The sequence below is a fragment of the Gavia stellata genome, chromosome 3 (assembly GCF_030936135.1).
Source record: "Gavia stellata isolate bGavSte3 chromosome 3, bGavSte3.hap2, whole genome shotgun sequence".
Taxonomy (NCBI): domain Eukaryota; kingdom Metazoa; phylum Chordata; class Aves; order Gaviiformes; family Gaviidae; genus Gavia; species Gavia stellata.
This window is the reverse complement of record NC_082596.1, coordinates 30,658,377-30,686,356: the sequence shown is the minus strand read 5'-3', so window position 1 is coordinate 30,686,356 and position 27,980 is coordinate 30,658,377. Positions and strand designations below refer to the sequence as shown.

The following is a 27,980-nucleotide window of genomic DNA, read 5'->3' as shown; positions in this document are numbered from 1 at the left end:
CTAACTTCCATAGATAAAGACTGTCCATATGATGTCTGTCTTAAAAAACTAACTTACGCCGACTAGGATAAGCCTAGCAAACAAAATTCCTGACTGATACTTAGGTGCAATGATCACAATATGCACATGATGCCCCTCTTTTAGTTGGAAACAAACACCAGAGTTTATGTTTCCTGTAAAAAAATTAAATACTTAGGATATTTAAATGATAATACAGGCATTCAGAAGAATAGATAAAACTAAATCAGTTGGACAAGAAATCTATTTCTTAGTGAAAATATCTTATGTTTTACTGAGGCCAAAAAGCTGGTCTCTCCCTTCTCAGTATACACATCATGGATATTACTTGCCAATGCAAGAACAAGGCAAAGGAAAGGACTGCAGCTTTAAACTGTAAGGAGATATTACACATAGAACCTTGCAATATTAAAAAGCTATTTGAAAAGATGTTTGATAGTGGCACTCCTTTAGGATGAAGTAGCAGAATGCAATCACCTTGCACAGGTTTTGTTCCAAGGATGCTAAAGCCACTGGGGTTGTGCTTGATGAACATTAGGCTCCGTAAGACCCCCTCAAGTGCTCAGTCTGGAGTTCAAGCTTTAAATTTAAATGTGTTGCATTAAAAATATATTTGTTTATTTATTTGTTTATGCACTGGTAATTTAATTTTCCCTGCACACCTCCTTTTTTCTTTTTCTGAAGTGAAAATATAAATGCAGGAGAAGAGAAGCAGACTTTAGGGCCATATAAATGTGTAATGTTTAACAAAATAATAATGAAGTGCACAATAAAATTATAAACCTGTCACTTACTAAACCTACTGACAAAAAGACTAGTGTGGTGATTGTGAAGTGTTTATTAATTTATCCACTTCTACTACTACAATCAATTTTTTTCGTTCTTTTTTTTAATTGAGTACTATTTCAATTTTTAATCCTTATGCTTTATTGCTTAGCTATGGCCTTGTTCTTGTGACTTTTTTATTTGCAGGGGTCAGTGAAATAACTAATAATTTCCAAGGAACAAAACTGGTTTCTCATTGATTTGTGTGTCAAGGGTGAGAACCAACTTCTAACAAGACCGGACTTCTTCCTCAGGCGTTCAATAGAGCATTGATAGTGACTTTTTCCTATTCCCAGGTGCCTTTTTTCACAGAGCTTGTACAAACCTGAAGACACACCCCTGCTTTTTTTCAAAATCAATTAAGCTTAGTGAAGCATTCCAGATTGTTAGGGGGATTGACAGACAGACATGCATACATACATTTCTGCTCAATAAACCTCACTTCTCATAAAAGTACTCTAGAATTTATGCTCCAGATCCATGAAAGGAGTTAAGGCTGATTTCTACTATGGCTGAAATGCAGATAGACTGGCTCTAAGAAAAACAACTCAGTGCTGAAATCAGAGACACTTGAGCAGGACTTTTTCAAGCCTGGTCTGGTCTGAAAGCTTCAGATGGAAATTCAAGGGTGGGATCTCAGAATGAGACAGGCAGGAACATTTTAGATCTGACCCTGTGTGCTACATAATAGTAATGTGAAGTTTTATCATAGAGTTGCCCTTAGCTGAAGTGATAGGAATATTATTTCTGGAGAAGACAACCCCTGTTTTATTATTATTCTCAACTGTAAGCTGTTAAACTCTGTAGGTGTTACTGGTAGCCATGGTCCACTGTGTCCCTGTGTCAGTATTTGAAAAGATTTTTGAAGATGTCCTGTGGTTTCTGGCATTTATATGCACTGCCACCTCTGAGCTTCTGAATGATTTCTCATAAATACTTCTTATACAGACAAGACAGGGATAAGAGAGAGACCTGTGGAAAGTTCTGAGGGAACTTTAAAGATAAAAAAGATCTTAGATTGTGTCCTTTCATGGATCTAGTACAGACTATTTCTCTAGAAGATTATGAGAAACTTTTTTGAGCAACTAACAGAAGCCTTCATCTGATGGCAATGGAGAACTTACATTATTTCAGTATCTGTTAGCATATTAATATGTGAGGAGATCAATGGCTTATACAGTTCTTGACAATGTTGAGAACATTTAGTTATTTCAAAATATTGTACTAGGTCTGGCTGGGATGGAGTTAACTTTCTTCATAGGATCCCATATGGTGCTGTGTTTTGGGTTTGTTACTAAACGCACCAATATTTTGGCTGTTGCTGAACAGTGTTTGCAGAGCCTCGGGGCTTTCTCTTTTTCCTATTCGGCCTTCTGAATGAATAGGCTGGGGGTGGGCAGTAGGGCTGACCCAAACTGGCCAAAGGGATATTCTATATCATATAACATCATTCTCAGAAATAAAAACTGTGGAGTTTTTTCCTTCCAAAGTAGCTGTTGCTTGGAGACTGCTTGGGCTACTTTTGGGAGGTGGAAAGTAATTGCCTTTGCATCACTTGTTTTTTTCCCTCCTTGCTTCCCTTATTAAACTGCATTTGTCTCAACCCATGAGGGTTTTTCACTTTTGCTCTTCCTATTCTCTCCTTCATCCTGATGGGGGACAACAGTAGGGGAGTAAGATAGTGACTGTGTGGGTGCTTAGCTGCTGGCCAGGGTTAACCCAGAAGACGGAGAAAGTTAAGAGGGAAGTGGTTACTTTAGATTTGATTTTGACTAAGAAAGGCATTGGTTAAAAATTTAGTTATCACAAAATATTCATTGTGAAAAGGGAGGACTGAGAGCAGTAGAAACAGGAAAATGGATTTCAGAAAGGACAGGCTTCAATGAGCTCAGAGAACTGGTAAGTAGGATCTCTTGGAAAGAAATTTTAGGGACAAAAAGAGTGCAAAAAGTCTTGCATCAAAAGTGCTTAAGGTAGAACAGAAAACTCTCCTGAAGCAGAGGAAATAGAATAAAGGAATAATATGGCAGCATCAAGTTCCTTTAACATCCTGAAAAGTGAAAAGGATTTGTACAAAATGTGGAATCAAAACCCCATGACTGGAAGTGAGTAGAAAAGAGCAGAGTCATCTAGCAGGATGTCAGAAAGGCTAAAGCACATAACAGTATAAAAGGCAACAAAAAGATTGTCATTAGAGTAACTACCTCTGCTTTTTTATACTGCTGTTACTTAGAGGGAAATAAGAGCAGATAGTAGATGATACAGAAAAAGCTTCTTTTGCTTTAGCAAAAGAGTTTAGTTGACCAGCTATTTAAGAAAATCAATTTTAACCAGAGGGTATGGAATAAAAGAATTGGCTACTCAGTATTTGAATAAGTGAATTCAATGGCAATGTTATGATGAGATACACCCTAGAGTGTTTAAAGGACTAGCTGAATCTGTGTGTGGACTATTAGTGATTGTTTTCAAAAGCTTATGGAGGTCACATAAGGTAGAAAACCAGTGGGCATGGGCAGGCATTATACCTATTTTTAAGAAGAGGAGGACCCAGAAAATTATCAGGTCAGCCCAGCTTTGATTCCCAGAGATGTACTAGAACAAATTATTAAACGATCAATTTATCAACACCTAGAGGATAATAAGATGGTAAAAAAATCCATCATAGAATTATCGGGAGCAAATTATGTTGAAGCAATATAATTTCCTTCTCTGAAAAGATAGCCAATTTAGTGGATAAAAAGGAAACAGTAGATGTGCACTACGGTCATTTAAACAAGCTCTGAAACTTACCACATGTGGTGTTTTCATAAGCATGTCCAGGAAACTTGTCTAGAAGAAACTGTCTTATGGTAAATATCCAATGGAAAAACAGTGACTGTGTACAACAGAGTTTTAAGGATAACAACTATTGTTTGTTCAGTCTCCCTTGTTACAGATTTTTAGACTATTTTGGGATATTTGAGACACATTTAAGAACAGTTTTAAGGTAAGCAAGCAGGAGAGCTGCACAGGGTTGCATGATTTTATTTATTGTGAAGTGCTTGAGGCTCCAAACTTGTTCAAAGTACTCCGCATCTCTGAAGAGGAACCTGCATCACATTTATAGCTGGATATGCACATGAGTAATTAATACAGAGCAACCGATGTCCTATGATGTATTTTACCAACGTAATTTGCTTATGTGTCCAAGTCATTAGATCCACTTTTGCCTGGAACGGTTTAAGAATACTTGGTCACGCCTCAGTTCAGGATCTATATTCTTTTTCTTATCTTTTATAGTCTTATAATCTGTGTAGAAATAATCTCATTTAATCTCAGCTATGTGAAATTTAGTATGAGCCTAAATGTGAGACATATCATTTTTTTTCAGTTATAGGAATAATTAGATAAGACAGGTAAGCATCTATTATTTCTTCTTCGACTAACACATGCAGTCATTCACATATCCAGACTCTCCTTTGTTCTCCAGTTTATTATTCCACTTCTTCTTTTCACATCTTTTTGTTGCTAGCATTCCTCGTACAGTTCATAGAAAAAAAGACCGCAATTAAAAGCAATACAGAGAATTTAAAAGGCATCATGGGCCTAATGAAGTCAGCAAAAGGTTTTGCCATTGACTGGACTAGAATTTACTTCCACTTCTTCTTCTCTCTTAAATGTAATTTAATACCCTAATTCTTACCAGCTGAAGATTCCATTGATCACAACCCTTGACTGCTGGAGAGCAGACTTGCGGTGCTTGGAATAATCCCATGGGACACTGTCCCAGAGAGAAGAGGGGGCCAGGAGAGCTGTCTGATTTCCAAGGATCACCTCCTTCAAGTTCAAGAACAGTTCATCCTGATGAACAAGAAATCAAGCAAAGGTAGCAGGTGGCTTGCAAAGGCAAACAAGGAGCTCCTGAAAAAATTAAAACATAAAAAAGAGGAATAAAAAGGTGGAAGCAGCAACAGGTGGCCTAGAAGGTATATAGAGACACTGTCTAGTAGTGCAGGGACAGAGTTAGAGTACTGTGGGAGCAGGTCAATGTCATTGCAAGACTACTCAATCCATAATAAAAGAACTTCCGTTTTGGATTAGGCCTTAAAAATACTTGGAGAACAGAAAGATTTAGGCTTTGCTTCAGAAATCTGCTAAACACATTATTAAGTTCAAGCATACTCATTGAACAACTACAGATATGCTTAGGGTAGTGCTCAGGAATCAGCTTAAATCTAACATAATTTATCTCCAGCAGCATTCCTCCTGATTTGCATTGCTCTTCAGTATGTGAGGGGGGACTTAAATCCCAGAAGGTTCAAAATTGTTGTGAATTTCCTTTTTTAGCACAGCACTTCTGCAGAAAACCAAATGCCTGACAGATCTGCATCTTAAAATTATTTTACATCTTGTTATTTGGGTCTAGCCTCAAGCAGAAGTTAATTTTACTGGCTAATCTTCATATCTTTGAAACACAAGGTGAAGATTAAAGGTGCTGACACAAATGTGTTAAAGCACTCTTTGGGAGCATTGTTGTGGTAAAATAAAGGATCATACTTTGTCTTTTTAATTTAGTGGTGTTTTGATCAGTATTTCACTAAAGCAGTTCTGTGTCAGCATATAAAAGTCCATTTACTGTTTTTTTTCCTCTGGATTTATGCCCAACATACCGAAGTAGAGTCAACCGCAAATACTCTGATGGACCGGTATTCTGTTTCTCTACACCATAAAAGAATATTTTAACTATTTATTGTTCATTTCAGTCCACTGCCATGTTATATGAGGTGTTAAATAGATGGTCTGAAAGTTTTTTTCCATTTCAGAGGTCTTTGCTGGGCTTTTTAAAACAGAATGAGGCTCTTCTAGTTCTTAACTCTGGAGGTTGCTAATGGCTCCATCCTCAGTTGCTCCAGGAGTCGGCCCGGCCCGAGCCAGGCAGAGCAGAGCGGCCACGCACACAGTGCCTGTGGCTTGCCTTGCCTCAAGACAGACTCACCATGTACCCTTTGTATGGCTGTCAGCATGGGAGTCAGCTCGAAGTCTTCTCTGGCACCCCTCTAGCAGTAACAAAAATGAGGAGATTTGAGAAGAACAAGGGAGCACCTATTTTTGGGTCTTTTGAAATAACAAAAAGACTGTGCTATGGGCTAGCAGAGTGGTGGGATTTTTAGTGGCATGAAAATGAGCACTGCTACTGCAGGCCCCGCTGTGTGACGTGCTGGGGGGGACCTGCTGGAGACTGTGCGGGGGCATGGGGAGCCAAAACTAGTACAGTGATACTGGTACAAGCAGGAGGGAGTTGGGAGCAAACTGTCCCAGATCACATCCGAGTCTTCTTTCTGAGAAAACTGGTTTGTTTATCAAAGACGAACCCCCCAGCAGTGAACTAATATTTGTATAACGTAGGAAAGCGTGTCTGTGATTCTGTGATTAGGATTTGGAAGTAAACTGGGAAGCCAAGTTACTCAGCACTGCCGGGGTATCTAGTCACTCTCTTTGCTCTACACAATTTACTACTGTAGTTGACCTATAAACACTTCCAAGACCGATTTAGCTAAGACTAACCCTCCCCATGTGAGTTATTCTCACCCTTGCCAAACTCCAAGCTTCCTCATAAGGCCACAATAAGCAAAAATGGCCTTGCCCCAGTGCCACATCTTGAAGGCTCAATAAGGAGTTATTCCCATTGTTGGCTGGGCATGAAGCTGCCTAGCCTGGGATCCATCAAGCTGAGGCACATCCTGGAGTGAGACAATTAGGATGGATTTAGTGGACAGATTAACAAGACTAGGAAATACTGAGTGAAATCGTCTCTCGCTATGTTGCCTTGGCTGGCCGGATCTCCACCCAGTGGTGGCTGAGTTCCCACAGCACTACCCATACATAGCACACGGTGGCCCTGGCAAAGGCTTCTCTTGAGGGCAAGTTCTTTCCAAGCTGGTCTCTGAAGTTTCAGGCTTATGGTTCAGCACTCCCTGAGTGGTATTAGATACCACAGTCATTTCCCATTCCCAACCACTTCTCCATGTAATGCAATTGAAATGTATATTCAGCATGCTTGATTTAACATGCTACTAATTAGCCATATTAAAAAGCCTTTACTTTACGGTTTCATAAGTCCCATGGCCTCTGGAGGAAATTATTTTATTTAAATGTCTAATATTAATATCCTGAAAGAGATGCTCTTTAATTTACAGGGTATGATTTTGTTTTTATATCAAAGTTTTATTTTTCTTTGACAAAAATACTTTATCAGTTTCCTCAGTACATTTTACTTTTATAATCTCCATCACAAAACTCGTCGGATTATGTTACACATCCTGCATTTCCTTTGGTTTTGCAGTTTTATTTTAGAGCAGAGGCTTAAAAAATTGCTTAGTCTTTCTCTACTTGCTCTCTGCTTCTCAGATTTATTTTAAGATATTGTTTATAGAGTTTGGTGTGGTTTGGTTTGCCTCTCAGTCCTCAGAGCCATCCATTATTTTGAGTTGCAGAGAGCTGGGTGTTGGTCTCTTCTCCCAAGTGACTAGCGACAGAAGAGGAAATGGCCTCTATTTGCACCAGGGGAGGTTCAGGATGGATATTAGGAAAAATTTCTTTACTGAGAGAGTGGTGAGACCCTGGAATAAGCTGCCCAGGGAAGTGGTGGAGTCACCATCACTGGAGGTGTTCAAGGAATGTGTGGACGTGGCATTATGGGACATGGTTTAGTGGGCATGGTGGTGTTAGGTTGATGGTTGGACTTGATGATCTTACCCATCTTTTCCAACCTTAGTGATCCTGTGATTCTGCAATTCTGTGAGTTCTTTTTCTAAGCATTCCTGGATGTTCTTCATTTCAGGAGAAAGTGTGAAAGGCACAGTGATGGTCAACGTGATTGCTTCTTCTTCCAGGGTAGGAGACTTCTTGAGATCATTCCTCCTGTTTGAAAGCGCAACATAAACTCAACAAATTCTGTGCCAAACAAGCATTACTATTCTATTTGAATACTGCAGTATTTTGCATAATTGCTACCGTAGTGTGCCATTGGCAGTGTGTTAGCAATATGCTTTAACCTACTGGCATATAATAAAAATAACTGCAGGTATAAGGATCTTTCTTGATGAAATATTGTCCTAGATTTCCAACAACTTGCTTCTTTATTCCTTCTTTTTCTTAATGCACTTGTGTGTCCATTTTTATCACTGGCCTACAAGAGCCTAAAGACACAGTCCAGACAACAGAAAATAAACCTGCTCAATTATTTTCCGATACTTTATATTTGCATTAAATTGTGATTAAGCCTTTTACTTTTTTCTACATACCGAATGAAAAAAAAAAAAAATTATGCTTATGGAATACAATCTTTTGATGAATACATCACAATAAGATTATACAATGTGATATTTCTTTTGAATCGAAGTGCTTCCTTTTTACAGAAATGTATCTTCTTGATGCCTTTGATTATCTTCCTTCATGAAATAAGCTATTTTATTTCAGTGCAATGGAATGAATTGAAGATGACTGTTGCTCTACAGCTCTTCTCCTGACAAAAGATCTAGCTTCCATAAAACAGCATTTCTAGGCATGTTTAAATGGAGGCAATTTAAAATCCGGTAGGATATTATTTACACTCATTTCATCAAAGAATGTTCTGAGTGATCAGATTTGAAGAAGTCATTACAGTACAGAAAAAATAATCATTTAGTCTGAAATTCTCACTTAAAATTCACAACAAACAGTGCAAATTTTGCTTGTGTCAAGAACTTAAGTAGCATTCTCAGTTATATTAAAAACGTTAAAAAGCACAGAGACAAAGCTACAGCAGATCCAGTGATTCAGCTTGGTCTGAATTTTTGTTTATTTTCTTTCAAGGAAAAAGCCCCATGCCAAATAACTAATATCATAAGAATAAGAAAAAAATATCTGCTGATGGAAGGTAACACATGCAGCTCTGCATTTCTGAATTATGTCAGTGTAACTGCAATCAATCAATTTGGTCCCAGAGATGTTTAAAGAACAAATCCATGTGCTCAGAGGGGTTGGGAGAGCCAGCCAAGGTACATAAGTTTGCCCTTTCACATGATCCAAAGCATGAATGTGCAGCACCTGATAAATTTAGAGAGGGGAAAATGGCGGGAAGGAGGGCGTGTCTCAGGTCCTTAGTAACACTCAGAAAAACCTTTGCTTCTGGAGACAAACCACAGATAGAGGAAAAGTTCAAAAGGCAAAAATATATCAAACACACTTGTCATCTTTATCTGTTCATTCAGTCATATTCCTAATCTGTGTGGTAAGTCCAATAACAATTAGGACAAACCTGTCTTTTTTTTTTAAATCTTCCCCTTCACTGTTTCAAAAATACTGCTACCTCCCTTTTAGAATATATCTCTAGTGAGTAGGGCAGATATTCTCTCTCAGATTATCAGTATATCCTAAATCCTAAAATTTTTCTCATGTTTGTTTGTATTCACCTTTACCAGAGTTTTTAAACTATGGTCTTGAGTTAGATCCGTTTTGAAGTATGATGTCCTGCATAGACTGAAAGACTAGCACTTGCCTTTCTTCCCATCTCCCCTCAAGTTATTCTTTAGACTTCCACAGTCTTTTCTCCATTTATTTTTTTTCTTTGTGACAAGGAAGCCAGTGCCACCAACTTAGACTTCTGCAGAGGAGCTGCATCCCTTTTCCTAGCTCGGTACTTTTCCTCTTGCAGAAGATGATACGTGGTATCACATGACTGATGTTGTTTTCTTCCACAAAAGCCCAGACACCATAATCACACTCATGCTCAGAGATTAGCAAACTCGGAGAAGAATAGCTGGTTCTCTTATTATTGCTTTTTTTCCCCCGGTGTTTAATCTTCTTTCTTACTTTTTTTTCCTCTCCTATGAAACCTGAAGCAGTATACTATAGCTAAAGTAACTAACTGTAAAACCATCTTATTTTTTCATGTTTTTTAATCCTTGTTTATACCACAGTGGAACAGAAAACATATTCACAACCTTCTGATGGCATTGAAATTATCATTACTACTTTCTTATCCAAGAATATGTGCTGCTAATACAAATGAAAAAAACTTTGGCTTATAAGTCAAAAAGTAAATTCCTAAAAGATCCAGAGCACTGATGGTTTTGCCTGCAGGCAAACAGAAATAGTACTTTTACTCATTCATTCAGTTTACATTTTGACAGTCTGAGCCTTGTTCCTATCAGCTATTACATGTGAGATTTCCACCCTTTATTACTGCATGGCTTTCTACCTTTGATTTAAGAAATAATCAGAATTTGGATTCAGTGTATTCTAGGAGAAAGACGATGTCTTCTGTAGATACTCAGCTGTGCTTCTGTTAGCTTTAAAAGAAAAAGGAAAGTACCTACAACATCTTAAAAAAAAAAAATCAGAAACAGAAGCCATGGTCATTTTTTCCCATTTGAGTTTCAGTGAAGCAGGCATCATAGACACAGTATCCAGTTTTGCAACCACTGTTGTTTGGTAACTGTCTTATTAACTTTATAGGGGTCTTAAAAGTAAGGACATAGGGTTTGTGACACAGAACAGAGATGGGCCTGTCCTAACATGGCAAATGAACAGCGGGATCCTTCATTTTCAGGAATTTAGTAAACCCTTAATTGCAGCAGTAATCAGAGATGCAGGGGAAGGCTGTGTTTTAGAGCTTCAGTGGGCTTGTAATTAGGCTTTGGTTCTCACATAATGTAACACCTCTAATTGTATAGAAGGCTGTAATTCAGTCTGGGAGCTGCTGAGGCTGCAAGGGCACAGTTGAAGTGGTTTACAAACAGCAATAGAATATGGTGCTGGATTACAGATTTAGTATTTTGTGAATAAATAAGGAAGGCTGGATAAATGAAAGGCTGCAACTTGTTATATATTTTAAAGTCTTATGAATAATATCAGAAGAAGAGATTTAAACTATGCTGAGGTTAAGAGAAAATGGATTGTTAAGTAAGATTACAAATAGCACAGAAGGATATGCAGTGTTCAGAGCAGAGGGACAATAGCAACATATTAATATGCAGTGAATTATTAACTATGAAATTACCCCACAAGTTTATTTCCTGGTGAATTCTGCTAGTCTTGGAGTATACTGTCTGAAAATATGTTACCCAGCCTGCCAGGACTGATACTTAGATAGCACTGTCAGTGCTTAATGTCAAATGTAATTTTATTTTTTAAAGAATAGGTTACAAATTGCATGCCTTTTTGGTAGATTATGTTGCTGGTATTCCCAGAACTTCTGGCAAAAGCACTGGCTATTTTACTGAAAAGTAACAAATGTATTCATAAACGTGTGTGAATTTATTATGAGGCCTAAGGAATGAGCAATTTGTAATATCTATGGGCATAAAAACATATGTTGTATTTTTCGGTCTTGCAAGAGTGAGATTATTCTAGGAAACAGCATGACAAACATGAATCATACAGTGTCAGAGCAGTGTCCCTCCTGTAACTACTTTTAAGTGTTAGTAGTGTCATTGAGGGAAAAGGAGATTAAGCCTCTACCCTTGGGATCCTCAAAGGCAATGCCTGCATTAACCTTCATCTCTTTGTGACTACAAATAGCCATGCAGTAAAGTAATATTTATTGTGTGCATTAGATCAGTCAACACTGTTTTGTTCAGCCCACCCTGATGAACTCATTCCAGACGTTTTTAGACCAGTACATATTGACCTGAATGTTCTTACTCTGATTTAGAGCAGAAGAGGGTGAGGTGACATCAGCTTCACGCAAAGAATGATTAAAGCTGTCAGAAAGAGGACTTTAAGGTAGATAGCTAAGTACACCACTACATTTTTTTTCAAAATTCTTTCTTCTGTTGGGAGCATAGATTTTTGCAAAATTTAGCAACTCTTAGCGTATCACAGGAAAAAGCAAATTAAAATTGACAGTGGTAGCATAGAGTTACTTTCAGTCTCCAGAGTTTGTTTCCTTTGCCTACTTGAAACGGTACCAAACTGGGCATGTTTTCAGTTTGGGAAGGGGATCAGAGTTAGCAGTATTCTTACCTGAAATAAAATGAGTTCTTATTCTTGATTCTTGCAAGAATCTCACTTTGAATCTAAGCATTCATTTCTTCATGACTGGAAACATCATACAGATGCGGTGTACAGATTAAATTCAGTTTAGCCTCCTTATCACTCCGGTTTGATTCAGGAGACTTCTCTTGGGTGGTGTGGGAAGAAACTGTAGTCCCTAACTATCGAAGAAGGTGTTCATATGTAGAGTCTGAATTAATTTCTCTCCAAGTCACAACTTAGTTTTTCTCAGACACACTTACCAATATTTATCTCAGCTATGAGAATCCATGCCACTGTTGATGTTGTCTTTGCAATTTATGGATTCATAGAGGAAAATACAGTAACGTCAGGTACAAACTATAATCAGCTACTGAAACTATCACATCGTTATGATACTAGTTTTTATTTCTAGCTCTCTGAAAATATTATCTTATTATACAACCTTCAAATGACTTAGAGTTTTTGTGTTTTCCTCTCTTCTTGCTGCCTAAAATTTAGGCCACCCATTAATGAGGATTACTGGAAATGCCTTCCTCTACTGTTCTTCCCCGTGCCTCCCTTTCCTACCACAACCCCAAAACCCTTCCATCCCATGTGTTATAACAAACAATAGTGCACTCAGTATCCAGCATGACAACGTGCATTTTTACTGTTATATTAAAACCAACTTTTGCATATGCTGATTTATGCTTCATCCTATCTTCTTGCTGTTGTGAAAATTAGCATAGGGAAGAGGCAGACTCTTTAAAGCATTTCCTCCCTGTATGGAAAGCTACCTTTTATTCAGTTTTTCAGCTGTCAGATTTTATAGATAATTCTGGACTGATTATTCAGTCACACTGCTAACTGATGGCTGAAGATTATCTGTCCTATTAATTCATGCAGAAATTAATCCTAGGGGCTCCTGAAACTTGTATTTATGTCAAAAAATTGATGCTTACAAAGTATTTAACAATATTTGGATTTTGCTAGGAAACTAGCTAAATTTGGTCATATGTTACGTACATCTGTAACAAAACTATTTTATAGAGTAAGGCAGAAGAAATTAAAAGGGACAAACCTTGCTTTACCTTGGACTGAGTTTGAAAATACCAAAAATATTGCACCTGGTTTTCAGTGCACAGTGCCAGCATGCTAGGTTAGACAGCTTGACATCAGGTACTGCATACAGTATCCTACACTAAGTGTTCCCTGAAAACCTTTTCCTGCACGGAGTGCCCTGGCACTACCCTATCATGGGCTTAGGTAGCCTTTGATATTTTTGCACATACCTTTTTGTTGTCCAGACATATAAAATGCTTAAAAATCACATAACATATATGTTGAGCCAAATAATCCATTCCTCTCACTTCAAAACTCTGAAAAGGATAAAGGCAGCTCCATCTGCAGCATATTAAATGTAGAGTAACTGCATTAGTGAAAAGCGAACCCTAGGGTAAGCACAAGCACTCAAAACCAGAAAACGTTCCAATCATGCTGTCTCACGAGGACCAACCATAATTTCAGTTTTCTGTATCACCAGAAATTAGGTTGTGTAAGATCCGCATCACCTACAGATATATTGGAAATTTAACTTTTTTAGGGTGCAAATTTTTCTTCATGGGCCTGGGGAAAACCTGATGTTTCAAGAAGTGATCTAAGTTATTCTCAGTTTTGAATAATAAACCTTGTCAGAAATCGTAAGATATTAGAAAAAATGGGTCTTTTTTGTCAGCCAGAATGCATATCTGTTGCAATAATTTCATAAGGGACTAAATACATATTGTATATATATGAGGGATTATATACAGATCTGCATATAGAGACTCTGGTAGCCAAAGGGATAACCTTATTTAAGTAAACCTCTGTTTATCCCTAGAAGTGTTTACTAGTGTAGCAGCTTACTTATTGAATAAATTCTTTAGTAATTAATAAAATTTACTTTTAGTAAACTTAAATATTCTGATTGTGAACTTTAATCAAATTTGGATTGACTATGATCTGAGAGTAGAAGAGATGAAGCATGTGCTGACTGAAGGACACTGCTCATTGCACTGTAATGATTCAGAGGAGCTAAAGAACAAAAATGCAGAGCAAAGAAGAACCTAAAGTATTTCTGTGTGAGTTGCAATGTCAGTTTTTACTGTAACACAACAAACTTGTGTTATGGCATCAACTTGTGTTCCTCACATAATAGCTGTGCCTCAAGCAAGATGTTGGGTCATGTCACTAGTTACTACAGGCTGAAATGGAAGTTAACCTGAAACATCCCTGGAACAGATATTGCAAAGCACCTGTGTGATTTAGGACCTGCTTGGCAGGCAGGGATTAGCTCCTGAATACTAAAGACTTCTTTCAAAATGGGACAGACAGATAGCCCCTAAGGTCTGTGTATGTGGAAATTTTAGGCTTCTTGTCATGGAGCAGAAAGGATCTAAATGACAGAAAGTCTTGCTCTTAGATCACTAGCAGGAATCCTCAGAGTTGGAAGCATCAGCTCCAGCTGCTATTTTCAAGGTAGAGGTTCCTATTTCCCAGAGGATATGTGGAGAACCTAATAACCTCTACTTGACATGGCATTCCCATCACTCTAAAGCTCCTTCTCATCTTTTAAACTCTTAATTGCTCTCCTTTTGATTCTCTCCGTCTACCCCCATCCTGTTATAAAAAACTGTGCCCAAAGCTGGCACAGTGCAGCAACTGAGGGATTCATCAGCTTTGAGGAAAGATGTTTTAGTATATCCTCACACTTAACAGTATCGTGTTACTCAGTTCTTGCTCTCTTGAAACATTTTTTTTTTTGCAACACCTAGCCAGTTATCCTCCATTCCATATATGTATAAAGTAGTTCATGTTCTCAAATTCTCACTGGACTCATCTTTTACACTGGTGTCAGAGTATTTCTCCAATTTGACAAGCAAATTTCAGATTTTAACTCTGTTCACTGGACTGTTAGAAAACCAGCTTTTTGTAAGCTATTTTACATGCATAGTCTCTATTTTGTTCAAATAATTAATGCAAACCAAAACTGAACAAACATAGCACTGAGTATTCCTAGTATTTAATGTGCCCCTCTTTCCCATTGGCATCACTCTTTGTGCATGGGCATGTTGGGGTTTTTTGGCTTAATGTATATTTCCCTTAAGGTAATTAGATCATATTTTCCCAGCTTGAATATGAGACTCTCATATAAGGCAATATCAAAAGCTTTAAAAATCAGGCTAAGACTTACCTATTATCTGTCTCTTCTTCTATCCAGTAAGTCAGTTATCACATCAAAGGAGTATGTTTGCACTGAGAAATGACATTTTGAGTTTGCAGTACTCTAGTTTCTGTCCATGGTTTGAGGTATGTATTTTATTTTGTACTAGACTTTTTATGTTTCAATAAATAACAGAAGCATTTATGTTTCAATAAATAACAGAAGCATTTAGCTTTGTGGAAAAGAACTTCCCAGGGCACTCTTATATTTTCATATTAATACTGTATTTGATATTACACAATAGTTATGAAAACAATACAGTTTGTGTTGTTTTTCTAACCAGAGTCATAAATTGCAATGTCAACCACCAACTGGAAGTGGAACTTATTAAATTTGTTAGGAACAATTGTAAAAGTTGACATAAAGCTGTAAATTATTCCTCCACACCCTTTACTTCTGAAACACTTCTGACAAATTAGGTCTTCTATACAGCTGGTCTAACATTTATTTATTCCAGAATATGACAGTGCTTCTTAAAAAAACTTGCCAAAGTTTATAATTATATTTATGGAAGTGTCAGAAGACAGAAGGAGTTTCTTCCTCAATTCTATCTGACAACAGTTACTGGTGTCAGGAAAAATTGGATCTTAAAGGTCTTTTTCCACCTAAACGATTCTATGATTCTATGAAATTACTTTAAGTCTCAGAAACCATTATAAATGGCAAGGAGGGAAGGAGGAAAAGGAAGGAAGGAAGGAAGGAAGGAAGGAAGGAAGGATTAGCTAGTGTATACCAGCAATGGCTATTTCAGTCTCAATAGACAGTGGAAGTTACATGAAATAATATTTCTTCTGTAAATTAAGAAATGCTTTTATTAAGCCTGTTTGCATTGTATACAAATATTGGGAGTTAACAACAGTTATGATGCACATGCTTTAAAAAGCAAAGGAATTAGAGGACAAAATGTGAGCAATACTGCTTAAAAATTTCTGAAGGAAGACGTTTTCTGATCACTACTGACTGTTAAATTCAAACCACGAATTCAACTTGAAGAGAAAAATGCAACCCTGCTTGATCACTGTGAATGGCAAAGTACCTCAGTTTCTTTTGAAAGGTCTCTTGAGCTGTCTTTGGTTATCATTTTAAAATTAAATTCATTGGCAAACAGGGTGAGCCATAAATCTGAATATTCTTTGACGTCACATATTTTTGCTAAATCTTTGGTTCCTAAAGCTGTGCAGCACAGAGATAGACATGCTTGACAGGTAAATAAGTCAGCCACATCAATCATACAAAACATACATTAACACTATACAGCCAATGCATCAAGTGACTGAAGTCCAAAATGCCTTTTAATTTGCCTGACTTTCCCACATGGCTTGAATAAAAAGCTTAAATCCTCTGGATTCTTCTTAGAGGTATTAACACTTCCAGTCCGCCCAAAAACTGCAGTCACTATTCACGGGTTTTACAGTCAAACAAGAAAATGTGTGACATCACCAACACACTCAGGTTATCCTCCTTGGAAGTTCTGATTTGAAGATTGTAACCCAAAATGGTGGCTTATCTGAAAAAATTTTGGTTCCTGACCATCACTTTCCCTGATTCAGGGTAGCTAGTCTTATATTAAAAAGTCAGAATAAGCATCCCAACAAATGCCTTAAATTCCACATGCTTTTCTTACTTACTCCTTAGAGATGAAATTATATGATCACCACGAGGAAGAATATATTGATTCATAATGAGTTACTTTGGAGAATGCTTGGCTAAAATCCACTTACCTGTGCACAGTGCTGATACTGTTAGAAATGTTATCCACTTTGTCCTGTAAATAGGTTTTGGGAAGGAGATGCGAGGATTCTTTAACAAGAAATGATATTGATTTATGTATCTTGGATCAGGCCTCAAATATAAAAAGCCATCTTGCCTGTAATCTTAATAGGAGAGTTATGTAAGGAAAGTGGAGTTTACTTTGGGATCTTTCTGTCCTTAAATGATTTGTTTACAAGTCAAAGAAAAATTCACATGCCCTTAGTGTAGTCACATTTCCTTGTATGTTTGTCTGCAAACCTTGAAAAATTTGTCCACCTACATGTTCAGTCCACGTCAAAGATGGGATTTAGATAATTGGCATTAACATAAGCAAACTTAGCAGCAAAGAAAATAATTAAATACACAATTATGTTAATCAGATATTGTAAAATGTCCCTCCAAGACAGGTTGCAAGGGGTAAAATACTAAATGGGAAATTTCTAGGGTCCTTATTTGAAACACAGAATGTGACAGTACTGTAGCATATCAATGGGTATAAATTGATTGCCTACGCCTGTTTGGTTTACAGTGACTGATTTTAATTGAGAAATTTACATCGTGTAAAAACTCTTTTACCTCCTGCAAAAATTTATCCATTATATGTATATAAGAAAGTCAGACCTTTCAGAAAATCTTAGCTCAGAATCAAAGGGAAATACAACCTCAGTCTGCCATGTCCCAGTCATGCTACCAGTTAGCCTGCCTCCCTTCTAGTCAAACTGATATATTGCCTGGACATTTTGACAAACTGAAATTTCAGGAAAGAAAGAAAAATCCTGATCACTGTAGTTTCATTACCATTCCTACATAATTAAAACATTATTCCCTTTGTTTACTGTCCAGCCTAGTATTTCTTGCACACTCAATACATTTTTGCCAGAAAGAAAATTTCTGTTTTAATATTTTTCCTGAAAGTGTAGGATAGCCCTTCTCACAGCTTATCAGGATTACTCTTTTTGAGATATCATATTTAATTATGCGAGACTTCCTCAAAACTCTGGAGAATTTGGTGTACCGCAGGCTAGAAAAGAAAGGTAAAAAACCTATAATATGTATTGATAAATGTCACCAGTAAAGATGATCTAGAATGTTATTTTGTATGGTGTTGCAGTTTTAAAACCTTTATATTAATTTGCCATACACTGAATTACCAATTTAAATAAAAGGCCAACAGATAATTGTATTCCTTTACTATGAGGAACAGTTGAACTAATTTAAAGTAATGCAGCAAATTATCTAAAACCATTTAGTCAAATATACTAGAGAGGGGTCAAATGTAGGGCAGCACTATTTAAATCAAATTGAATTCCATCTTGAGAATGGATTTCAAATGGATTTTTAATTGCAGTGTTTTGTCCACAGGGCATTCTATCACACACTTTCTGTTTGCAAGTAAAATCCACCAGAATATCCTCCATCAGGATAGTGCCAGGTCTCTCTTCATTACAAAATTTGTGTGTTATGAAGTATGTAAATATGTTCTGAGGCTTTAATTTTTCGCTTGTTTTGCGTCTAGTTAGTCTCTCGAGCCAAACACTGGATACTTCACAGGTCTAGCTCATTTCATTCTGCAGAAAAACAGGAAACAAAACTATAACACTAGTTGGACTTTTCCTCATACACCAGAGAGAAGCTGTGAAGATGGTGCAGATGTTTTTCTGTAACGCTGTGATCCACAGCAGGAAAAGCTGGTCCGTGAAGCTGGCACAGTGGCTGCACAGAGCCTGCAAGAGAAGGATGCAACCCCACACATGAAGGGCCCCGTCACTTTATTGCTCTCTGGCAGTACTGCCTAAGCACAGAGGATGCCAAGCTAAGCATTTTCTTGGTGCTGTGAGGGTTTTGGTGTGCGGCATGGCAGTCTGGGAGGGAAAGCATTCGTGACAGCACTGGGACTGCCGTGGAGAAGTGTCCCCCTGAGCGCGGGGATACTCAGCTTTGGGCTTCTGTTGTGCTTCCAGGTACATGCAAGGCCATCAGCGAGCTCCTCTTCTATTCTTTTACTTTCATGTGGGTCGCAATCCCAGAAAGAAATGGAAAGGTGAAGTACAGCCATGAGGGCAACAGAAAAGTTACTATGTTTTGGATACATTTTGGCCTTTCCTCAAGCCTTATGAAACTCATTCTTACCGCTGCTGGATATCTAACCCCAGGAAATCAGGTTTAAAGTACATTGGAAGATGACATTGTAAATGAAGACAGGCTCCTAAGTTATTTCCACTAATGATTCTAGAAAAGAAGAAGTAAATGCTTTGCAAAAAGATGACATGCAGTATTTTTTAATTAAAGACAAAATCTTATCTTTTCAAAAGCACAATGACGAATTCACCTTTTGTAAATACCCTTCTGGATAGATGGCAATAACTAAAGTGGTCTATTGGTCTGTGAGCTTTTTGGACAAAACTTTTGCTAAAAGAATAATAACTGCAAATGTACTTGTGGGTTTGTCTACAAAGAAGACTTGCAGGAAGTTTCGTTCTTAAAACATTGACAGTCCTTTTATTTACAATTAGTCCTGTTATTTACAGTTCTATTTCAGATATTTTGTTGTGGGACTGAGTTGGTTTCTGATGGGAGGGGTCATCACAAATTAAATGTTGAGTTCCAGATATGACATACTTTGTTTTGTTAGAAACACTTTTTAAAGGCTACGAAGAGACATTAAGTACGTAGGTTTTTTATTTGCTGTTCTTCCTAGCACGGTACTTTCGGTGAAAATTAGCACAATAGAGAACTTTTGCAGCATTTGCATGTCATGTAACCTCTCAAAATAATTGAGTTGTAAATTTGCTTTAAATATGTTTATAAAGGACCCTAAAGTCACATGATAATGGTCCTAACAAGCAGCTGATATTAGTAAACACATTGCAACCAGGACACACTACAAAATTAAGGGCAGCCAGTTGCAAGTACTGGAGCAGAAATACAGTGCAATAACATAGATGAGGATTTTTAAATAAATCCTGTTTGGGTGGAAACTGCTAGTAGAAGAGGCTTCTGCCAGTGTGCAAGTGGTGTGGCTCCTCACAGAGACAGCAGCAACAGCAGGGAGTTCGTTCGTTCTCACGATGAAGTGACCATGTCATATGAATAGAGGATGTTGGAAAGCAAAAAAAATGGGTGTGGAAGCCCTCAAATCAGGAAATTTCTTACACCCATACTAAATTTTATGTTTAAAGTTAAAAAAAAAAGATTTGATGTCTTCCCTAAATCATGGCTATCAAGAAAAAAACATTTTACATGAAAAACACAAAAAAGGAGAAAGTATTACTTGTTTCCTCTAGCCTTTCCATGTCAATGCCTACACAAGTCATCTGAATCTGTGAAATTTAAAGGGCCTAGATGTGCTGCTTTGTAAATATTTGATTTCAAAACCAAAGTTCAGTTAGGTAAATGGGGTTTTTTTTGAGTTATCTCCTAGCATAATGGATCAGGCCTTCTATTGTTGTTAAATTTTATATTGGTCATCATGTAAATTTGATACTGAGAATGACTGTTTTAAATTCATTGTATAGATGTTCTGAAATACAATAAATATTTATATTTTTAAAATTTCTGTTATTTACTTGACAGACTTGAATCAAAGGAGCCTTTCCTGTCTGTTGGGTAAGTAGGAATATGTATATTTCCATGAATATTTATATAGTCAACTACCATACAATATAATTTATGAGATTATGTTGAGCATAAACATCCTGTTTCAACATTATGGTTATTTACTACACCTAAACTTAGAAAAAGTAGTTATTAGTCAATAAAGTCAGCAGTTGTGGAGATCTCCAGTCTTAAAAAATACGAAGTAGTGTGTTTTGCCTCTATTGACTAATCAAAATTTACACTAAAAGACATGTAGGAGTTAAATGTTGCATTGAAAGGTAGCTGGTTTATTTTTTTGTGTTCACTGATCTTTCAGTCAGAAATAATTTCAAATATTGTCTATACCACTTGTCTAAGCCCCTGAACAAATAATTGACAGTTTCTTTTAAAAAAAAAATTTTGTGATATTTCAATAACAGAAATAAATCAAATTCATAAAATAGAAAAATATCACATTTTTAGCCTAATTGTAGATCACTACACCGATTTGTGTATTACAGCTATTTTCTTCATAGTCTCATAGCCGCTTAAACAGTTATATGGTCTATATATTAAAATGATCAAGTCATCTTTCTAAAAACTTATTTTTAAATGTGACCTATTCTGAAAAAAAAAAAGTGCCATTCTTTTATGAAATGTAGACCATTATATATATTAAAGGTAAGTGTCTGTATTTTACTTTTCAGTCTGAAGTTCACTTTTCATGCACTGCTTTCCTTTTAGCTTCTTTTTTTAAAACTTTTCTAAGTTTCCTAACATTCTTACTCAGTTTTCCTTCAGAACTGTATAATGTCTCTTTATTCTCACATTTCTTTGTTCACAACACCATGCTACTATAAACTGCAGACAAAAGATCCCATGCAAAATAACCATTTAGGGGGTAATTGTCAGTAGCTTCCAAATTGTTGTATTAACTGCAGATCAAAAAACTACTTCCAAGTTCTGAAGTGTGAATTAAAGTCAGCAAACAAAGGAAGTGTGTCAGTTATAAACAGAAAAAATCAATCAGTGTAAGCAGGACTGAGATATGTCTCAGTTTCTACAGCATAAAGTAACTTTGGTTTGTTTGAGTATATTTTGAATTAATTGCTTGCCATTTCAACTTTCTACCAACTCAAAATTATTGAAAAATAAGTTAAATACTAGTCAAACTGAGGGGAGAGGTCCTTCTGGTTTGCATGCTTTGAAATCTCCAAGTTCGTTATCAAATTCAGTCACTTCTGTTATTACCTTTCTTTACTCCACTTTATAACTTATCCTATTGAGTTGTTTTTTTGAAGCCTCCACCCTTGTAATGAAGTTATTACCTGAAAATCTCAACTTTAAGATTAAAAAAGAAGTTGCATGCCATTGTTGCTGAGGAGCAAACTTGAAAGTATAAAAATCCAGGAAGCAAATAAAAGACAACGGTAGCAATTATATTAATAGTAATTGTGACGAAATTATAAATCCTACTTTTGTAGTTCTTGTCATGATCTTAAGAACTGTGCTGGCAATTTTGGGGGATGTCTACCTGGGAGGAAGCATTATGTTTATGTTTTGGGTTTGGGTTTGTTTCCAGATTAGCGGATTGGTGGCCACTGTGTAAATCCACATTACCTCCACATAGCGATTGTAGGTAACTTCATCACTGAACTGGATTCCTCTTGGGAAGCCTAATCTGAGCAAATAGACTTAGCCTCTTCCCAGAACTTCCCGGAAGTTTGCCTGTAATGTACTTGAATTATTTTTTGCAAGTTCATAAGGATAGAAAATATAAAAATTAGTCTCCACCTCTGTGCTACTTTTGCCTTTTACTGCTGTTTTTCCCCCACCCCAAAGGAGGGCTTCATACAGAGGTTAGAGTGCCGTGCTCTGAGGAGGGGCCCAAGCCAACATCCAGCTCTTTGGTATGAAGTCAGAAAGATGCTCCTCCTAGTCCCACAGTAATTGGGGGGTTCATTTCGTCAGAGGTTGAGCTCTTGTGCCAGGACTTGTATCTAAGGTTTTAACACAGACTGACAGCTGCAACCACCAGGCTGTTAAAATACAGTAAATGTTTGCAGAAGAAATGCTGACTCAGCCTCAATTAGACTAATACATAGGTGCCTTTAATGCCTCTTGCAGCCAGAGTTGGTCAAAACACCAATCTAAATTATTTCAGGTTGCCTACAGATGACTTGGTCCTGCACACCAACCTTTCATATATCTACCTTCTGCAACAGAGATTTGTTTCCACATTTTCATTATACTGCCTGTAGGGGCTAATTACGCTTTTTCATTTTGCCGTGCCTAAGCTAATGACTTCTTCGTGCTTTTCCATTGTTAATTCTTTTGGTGGGAGAAAGGAACATGAAGTGTGAGAACCTAAGAGCTTGAGACGGCCACAGTTTGTTGAGCTCTGCACGTACGTGCAGAGCTGCTGCCTTCCCATGAGAGATCCCACAAAGGAAAAGTGGTTCTTAAAATGCTGCGTTTTTTCCCCTCTCTCAGAAAGCAGCCAGCTACAGAGAGAAGCAGACCCCACCTCTTGCTGTTGTAGTTTGTGTCTCGAATGCAGGGAGAGAACAGCTCCTGAACTCTGTTGTGATTTAGTCCCACCAGGCAACTAAGCGCCACACAGCCACTCGCTCACTCCCCCCCAGGTGGGATGGGGAGAGAATCAGAAGAGTAAAAATGAGAAAACTCGTGGGTTGAGATAAAGACAGTTTAATAGGTAAAGCAAAAGCCGCGCAGGCAAGCAAAGCAAAACAAGGAATTCATTCACCACTTCCCATTGGCAGGCAGGTGTTCAGCCATCTCCAGGAAAGCAGGGCTCCATCACACGTTGTCCCCCCGCTTCCTTCTTCTTACCCTGGCTTTACATGCTGAGTGTGACGCCATATGGTATGGAATATCCCTTTGGTCAGTTGGGGTCAGCTATCCCAGCTGTGTCCCCTCCCAACTTCCTGTGCACCCCCAGCCCACTCGCTGGTGGTGAGAAGCAGAAAAGGTCTTGACTCTGTGTAAGCCCTGCTCAGCAGTAACAAAAACATCCCTGCTTTATCAACACTGTTTCCAGCACAAATCCAAAACACAGCCCCATACTAGCTGCTATGAAGAAAGTTAACTCTTCCCCAGCCAAAACCAGCACAACTCCCTTGGTAAAGCAAATTCCTTTTATCCTTCTTCCTATGCAAAGTACATAGGAAAGAAGAAAAATCTGTGCTCCTTTACTCCCTGTGCAAGACAGGGGCATAATTTGGCACTGAAGTAATAGTAACCTCTCTAATGGTAGCAATCAGGAGCAAAAATTCATCAAGTATGTGATCTATTCAGATGAGAGTATCTGAATTGTGGCTCAGAGGCTGGTGCCATCAGAGGAATTTTGGATTCTTTGACCATGGGGCGGTCTACACGGCACCGGGTCTGCTGAGTGCAGACGGTTGTCAGCTATCCTCAAGGGGGAAAAGGATCCTTGCTCGTAAGTTGGCAAGCCTCATAAGAGGGCTTTAAACTAGACTTGAAGGGGGAAGGGGATGAAGCCAGGGTACCTAGAGATGAGCCTAGGGGTGGTGTGCCTTTGTCGGGGGCAAGATCGATAGCCAAGCTCAAGTGCATCTATTCCAATGCACGCAGCATGGGCAGCAAACAGGAGGAGCTGGAAGCCATTGTGCAGCAGGACAGCTATGACGTAGTCGCCATCACAGAAACATGGTGGGACGACTCGCATGACTGGAGTGCTGCAATGGATGGCTATAAGCTCTTCAGGAGGGATAGGCAAGGAAGGAGAGGCTGTGGGGTGGCTCTGTACGTCAAGGAGTGTTTTGATTGTATAGAGCTCGATGATTGTGACGACAGGGTTGAATGCTTATGGGTAAGGATGAGGGGGAAGGCCAACAAGGCGGATATCCTGCTGGGGGTCTGTTATAGACCACCCAACCAGGGTGTAGAAGCCAATGAAGCATTCTACAAGTGACTGGCAGAAGTCTCGCAGTCGCAAGCCCTTGTTCTTGTGGGGGGTTTAAACTTACCAGATGTCTGCTGGAAATATAACACAGCCGAGAGGAAACAGTCCCGGAGGTTCCTGGAGTGTGTGGAAGATAACTTTCTGACGCAGCTGGTAAGGGAGCCTACCAGGGGAGGTGCCCTGCTTGACCTACTGTTTACGAACAGTGAGGGTCTGGTGGGAGAAGCGAAGGACGGAGGCCGTCTTGGGCTTAGCGACCATGAAATGATGGAATTCTCAATTCTTGGCCAAGTAAGGAGCGGGGTAAGCAAAACTGCTACCATGGACTTGCAGAGGGCAGACTTTGGCCTGTTCAGGACACTGGTTGAGAGGGTCCCTTGGGAGACGGTCCTGAAGGGCAAAGGGGCCCAGGAAGGCTGGATGTTCTTCAAGAAGGAAATCTTGAAGGCGCAGGAGCAGGCAATCCCCATGTGCCCTAAGAAGAGCCGGCGGGGAAGACGACCAGCCTGGCTGAACAAGGAGCTTTTGCTGGGACTCAGGAAAAAAAGGAGACTTTATCACCTTTGGAAGAAGGGGCAGGCAAGTGAAGAAGAATAAAGGACCTCGTTAGGTCATGCAGAGAGGGAATTAGAAAGGCAAAAGCCCAGCTAGAGCTCAATCTGGCCACGGTCGTAAGGAATAACAACAAATGTTTCTACAAATACATTAACAACAAAAAGAGAGCCAAGGAGAATCTTCATCCTTTACTGGATGTGGGAGGGAACATTGTCACGAAGGATGAGGAAAAGGCTGAGGTACTTAATGCCTTCTTTGCCTCAGTCTTTAACAGCCAGACCAGGTATCCTCAGGGTATCCATCTCCCTGAGCTGGAAGACAGGGATGGAGAGCAAAATAGGCTCCCCATGATCCAGGAGGAGGCAGTTAATGACCTGCTATGCCACCTGGACACTCACAAGTCTATGGGGCCTGATGGCATCCACCCAAGGGTGCTGAGGGAGCTGGCGGAGGAGCTTGCCAAGCCGCTCTCCATCATTTATCAACAGTCCTGGTTAACGGGGGAGGTCCCGGACGACTGGAGGATTGCCAATGTGACGCCCATCTACAAGAAGGGTCGGAAGGAGGATCCGGGGAACTACAGGCCTGTCAGCCTGACCTCGGTGCCGGGGAAGATTATGGAGAGGCTCATCTTGAGGGCGCTCAAGGGACATGTGCAGGACAACCAAGGGATCAGGCCCAGCCAGCACAGGTTCATGAAAGGCAGGTCCTGCTTGACCAACCTGATCTCCTTCTATGACCAGGTGACCCGCCTAGTGGATGAGGGAAAGGCTGTCGATGTTGTCTACTCTGGGCTTTAGTAAAGCCTTTGACACTGTCCCCCACAGTATTCTCCTGGAGAAGCTGGCGACTCGTGGCTTAGACAGGTACACTCTTCGCTGGGTTAAAAACTGGCTGGATGGCCAAGCCCAGAGAGTTGTGGTAAATGGGGTGAAATCCAGCTGGCGGCCGGTCACAACCGGAGTCCCCCAGGGCTCAGTTTTGGGGCCGGTCTTGTTTAATATCTTTATTGATGATCTGGATGAGGGGATTGAGTGCACCCTCAGCAAGTTTGCAGATGACACCAAGTTGGATGGGAGTGTTGATCTGCTTGAGGGTAGGAAGGCTCTGCAGAGGGATCTGGACAGGCTGGATCGATGGGCCGAGGCCAACTGTATGAGGTTCAACAAGGCCAAGTGCCGGGTCCTGCACTTGGGTCACAACAACCCCATGCAACGCTACAGGCTTGGGGACGAGTGGCTGGAAAGCTGCCCCACAGAAAAGGACCTGGGGTTGTTGGTTGACAGCCAGCTGAATATGAGCCAGCAGTGTGCCCAGGTAGCCAAGAAGGCCAAGAGCATCCTGGCCTGTATCAGAAATAGTGTGGCCAGCAGGAGTAGGGAGGTGATCGTGCCCCTGTACTCGGCGCTGGTGAGGCCGCACCTCGAATACTGTGTTCAGTTTTGGGCCCCTCACTACAAGAAGGACATTGAGGTGCTGGAGCATGTCCAGAGAAGGGCGACGAAGCTGGTGAGGGGTCTGGAACACAAGTCTTCTGAGGAGCGGCTGAGGGAGCTGGGGTTGTTTAGCCTGGAGAAGAGGAGGCTGAGGGGAGACCTCATCGCTCTCTACAACTACCTGAAAGGGGGTTGCAGAGAGGTGGGTGTTGGTCTCTTCTCCCAAGTGACTAGCGACAGGACAAGAGGAAATGGCCTCAAGTTGCGCCAGGGGAGATTCAGGCTGAATATTAGGAAAATGTTCTTTTCTGAGAGAGTGGTGAAACATTGGAATAGGCTGCCCAGGGAGGTAGTGGAGTCACCCTCCCTGGAGGTATTCAAGGAGCGTGTGGATGTGGCATTGTGGGATGTGGCTTGATGGGCACGGTGCTCTGTGTTGTGGGTGGGTTGTTTTTGGTGTGGGTTTTGGTGTGTTTTGTGGTTTGTGGGTGGTTTGTGTTTTTTGGGTTTGGTGGGTTTTTTTTTTTGTGTGTGTGTGTGTGGTTTGGGGGTTTTTTTGTTTTTTTTTTTTTTTTATGGTTGGACTTGATGATCTTACAGGTCTTTTCCAACCTTAGTGATTCTGTAATTCAATGTTATAATTTTTGGGCTAGAATACAAAGTTGAATTTGACGTACACGTTGTCTTCCTTTGTGTCTTAGAGGTGAAAATAAAATCCTTAGGGAAGGCTGAAACATCTCTTAACAGTGCTGAACACTGAATGTTAGCCTGTAGGGGCACAGTATGCTTCTCCCCACAGGTGTTATTTCCACACTTCTAGGGTTTTGTGTCCGTATTCAACCTGAGCAAGACAGAGAGTTGTCTGGACTTTCTTTTCTCTTCATAGTATGCAATGTTCATGCTGGGTTAGAATAAAAAAGAAGTCATGCAAATAACCAGAATGCCTGGAAGACTTTACCATCAGAGGCAACAGTTCTGGTAAAACTCCACCGAAGTGAAAACTACTGATAATGCATCAAATTAACTTCATGCAAAAGTCTTTGAAAGATTCAGACCTAGATAACACAGGCAACTCAAGTGGTACAAAAAACTGGGTACTACAAAAAGGACAACCTAAGAGCCAGCTCACATGAAGTTCATCCCACTTTGTGGCAAAGGATGTATAATATTTAAAAAAAAAAAAATTAAAATGCTCAGAACTTGTAATTATCTACATTTGCTCTCTGGTTTTGGCATTTTGTTCTTAGTATTAATGATGCACAATTATCCCCTCAACAAAACCATTATCATTGTCTCTAGGTGATTAGATTGATAATCCCGTTACTAATCATTCACCCAGCTATTTCATGGCAGCTGATTTAACTATCAGCATGTAAAAGTTTAGCCCTTGATAAATTCCAGATAATACTGCATGCAAATTTATAATTGGTCATCAGTCTGAGCCCTAAAATTCAAAACTCATTTTGTAAGGCACAGCCATTGCAGCATCTTTTAAGACCTGTAGTAGTATTATATGGCCAAGGGAGACCATAATTATTTTGTAACTGTCTTGCACGGTAGAAATTCTTTGAATTCATTCTTGTTTGTATCTAACTGTAATTGTATGTAACTTTCATAGTAACATCTGGTC

The 27,980-nt window shown here is 39.2% G+C and overlaps 1 protein-coding gene across 1 annotated transcript in view; it reads left to right on the top strand.

Moving 5' to 3' along the window:
• RALYL (RALY RNA binding protein like) overlaps nucleotides 1-27,980 on the top strand; it is a 187,815-nt gene that overhangs the window by 123,087 nt on the left and 36,748 nt on the right. Inside the window, exon 3 of the mRNA XM_059836359.1 lies at nucleotides 20,408-20,440. Coding sequence (XP_059692342.1) covers nucleotides 20,408-20,440 — 33 coding nt within the window. The remainder of the gene's footprint in view (nucleotides 1-20,407; nucleotides 20,441-27,980) is intronic.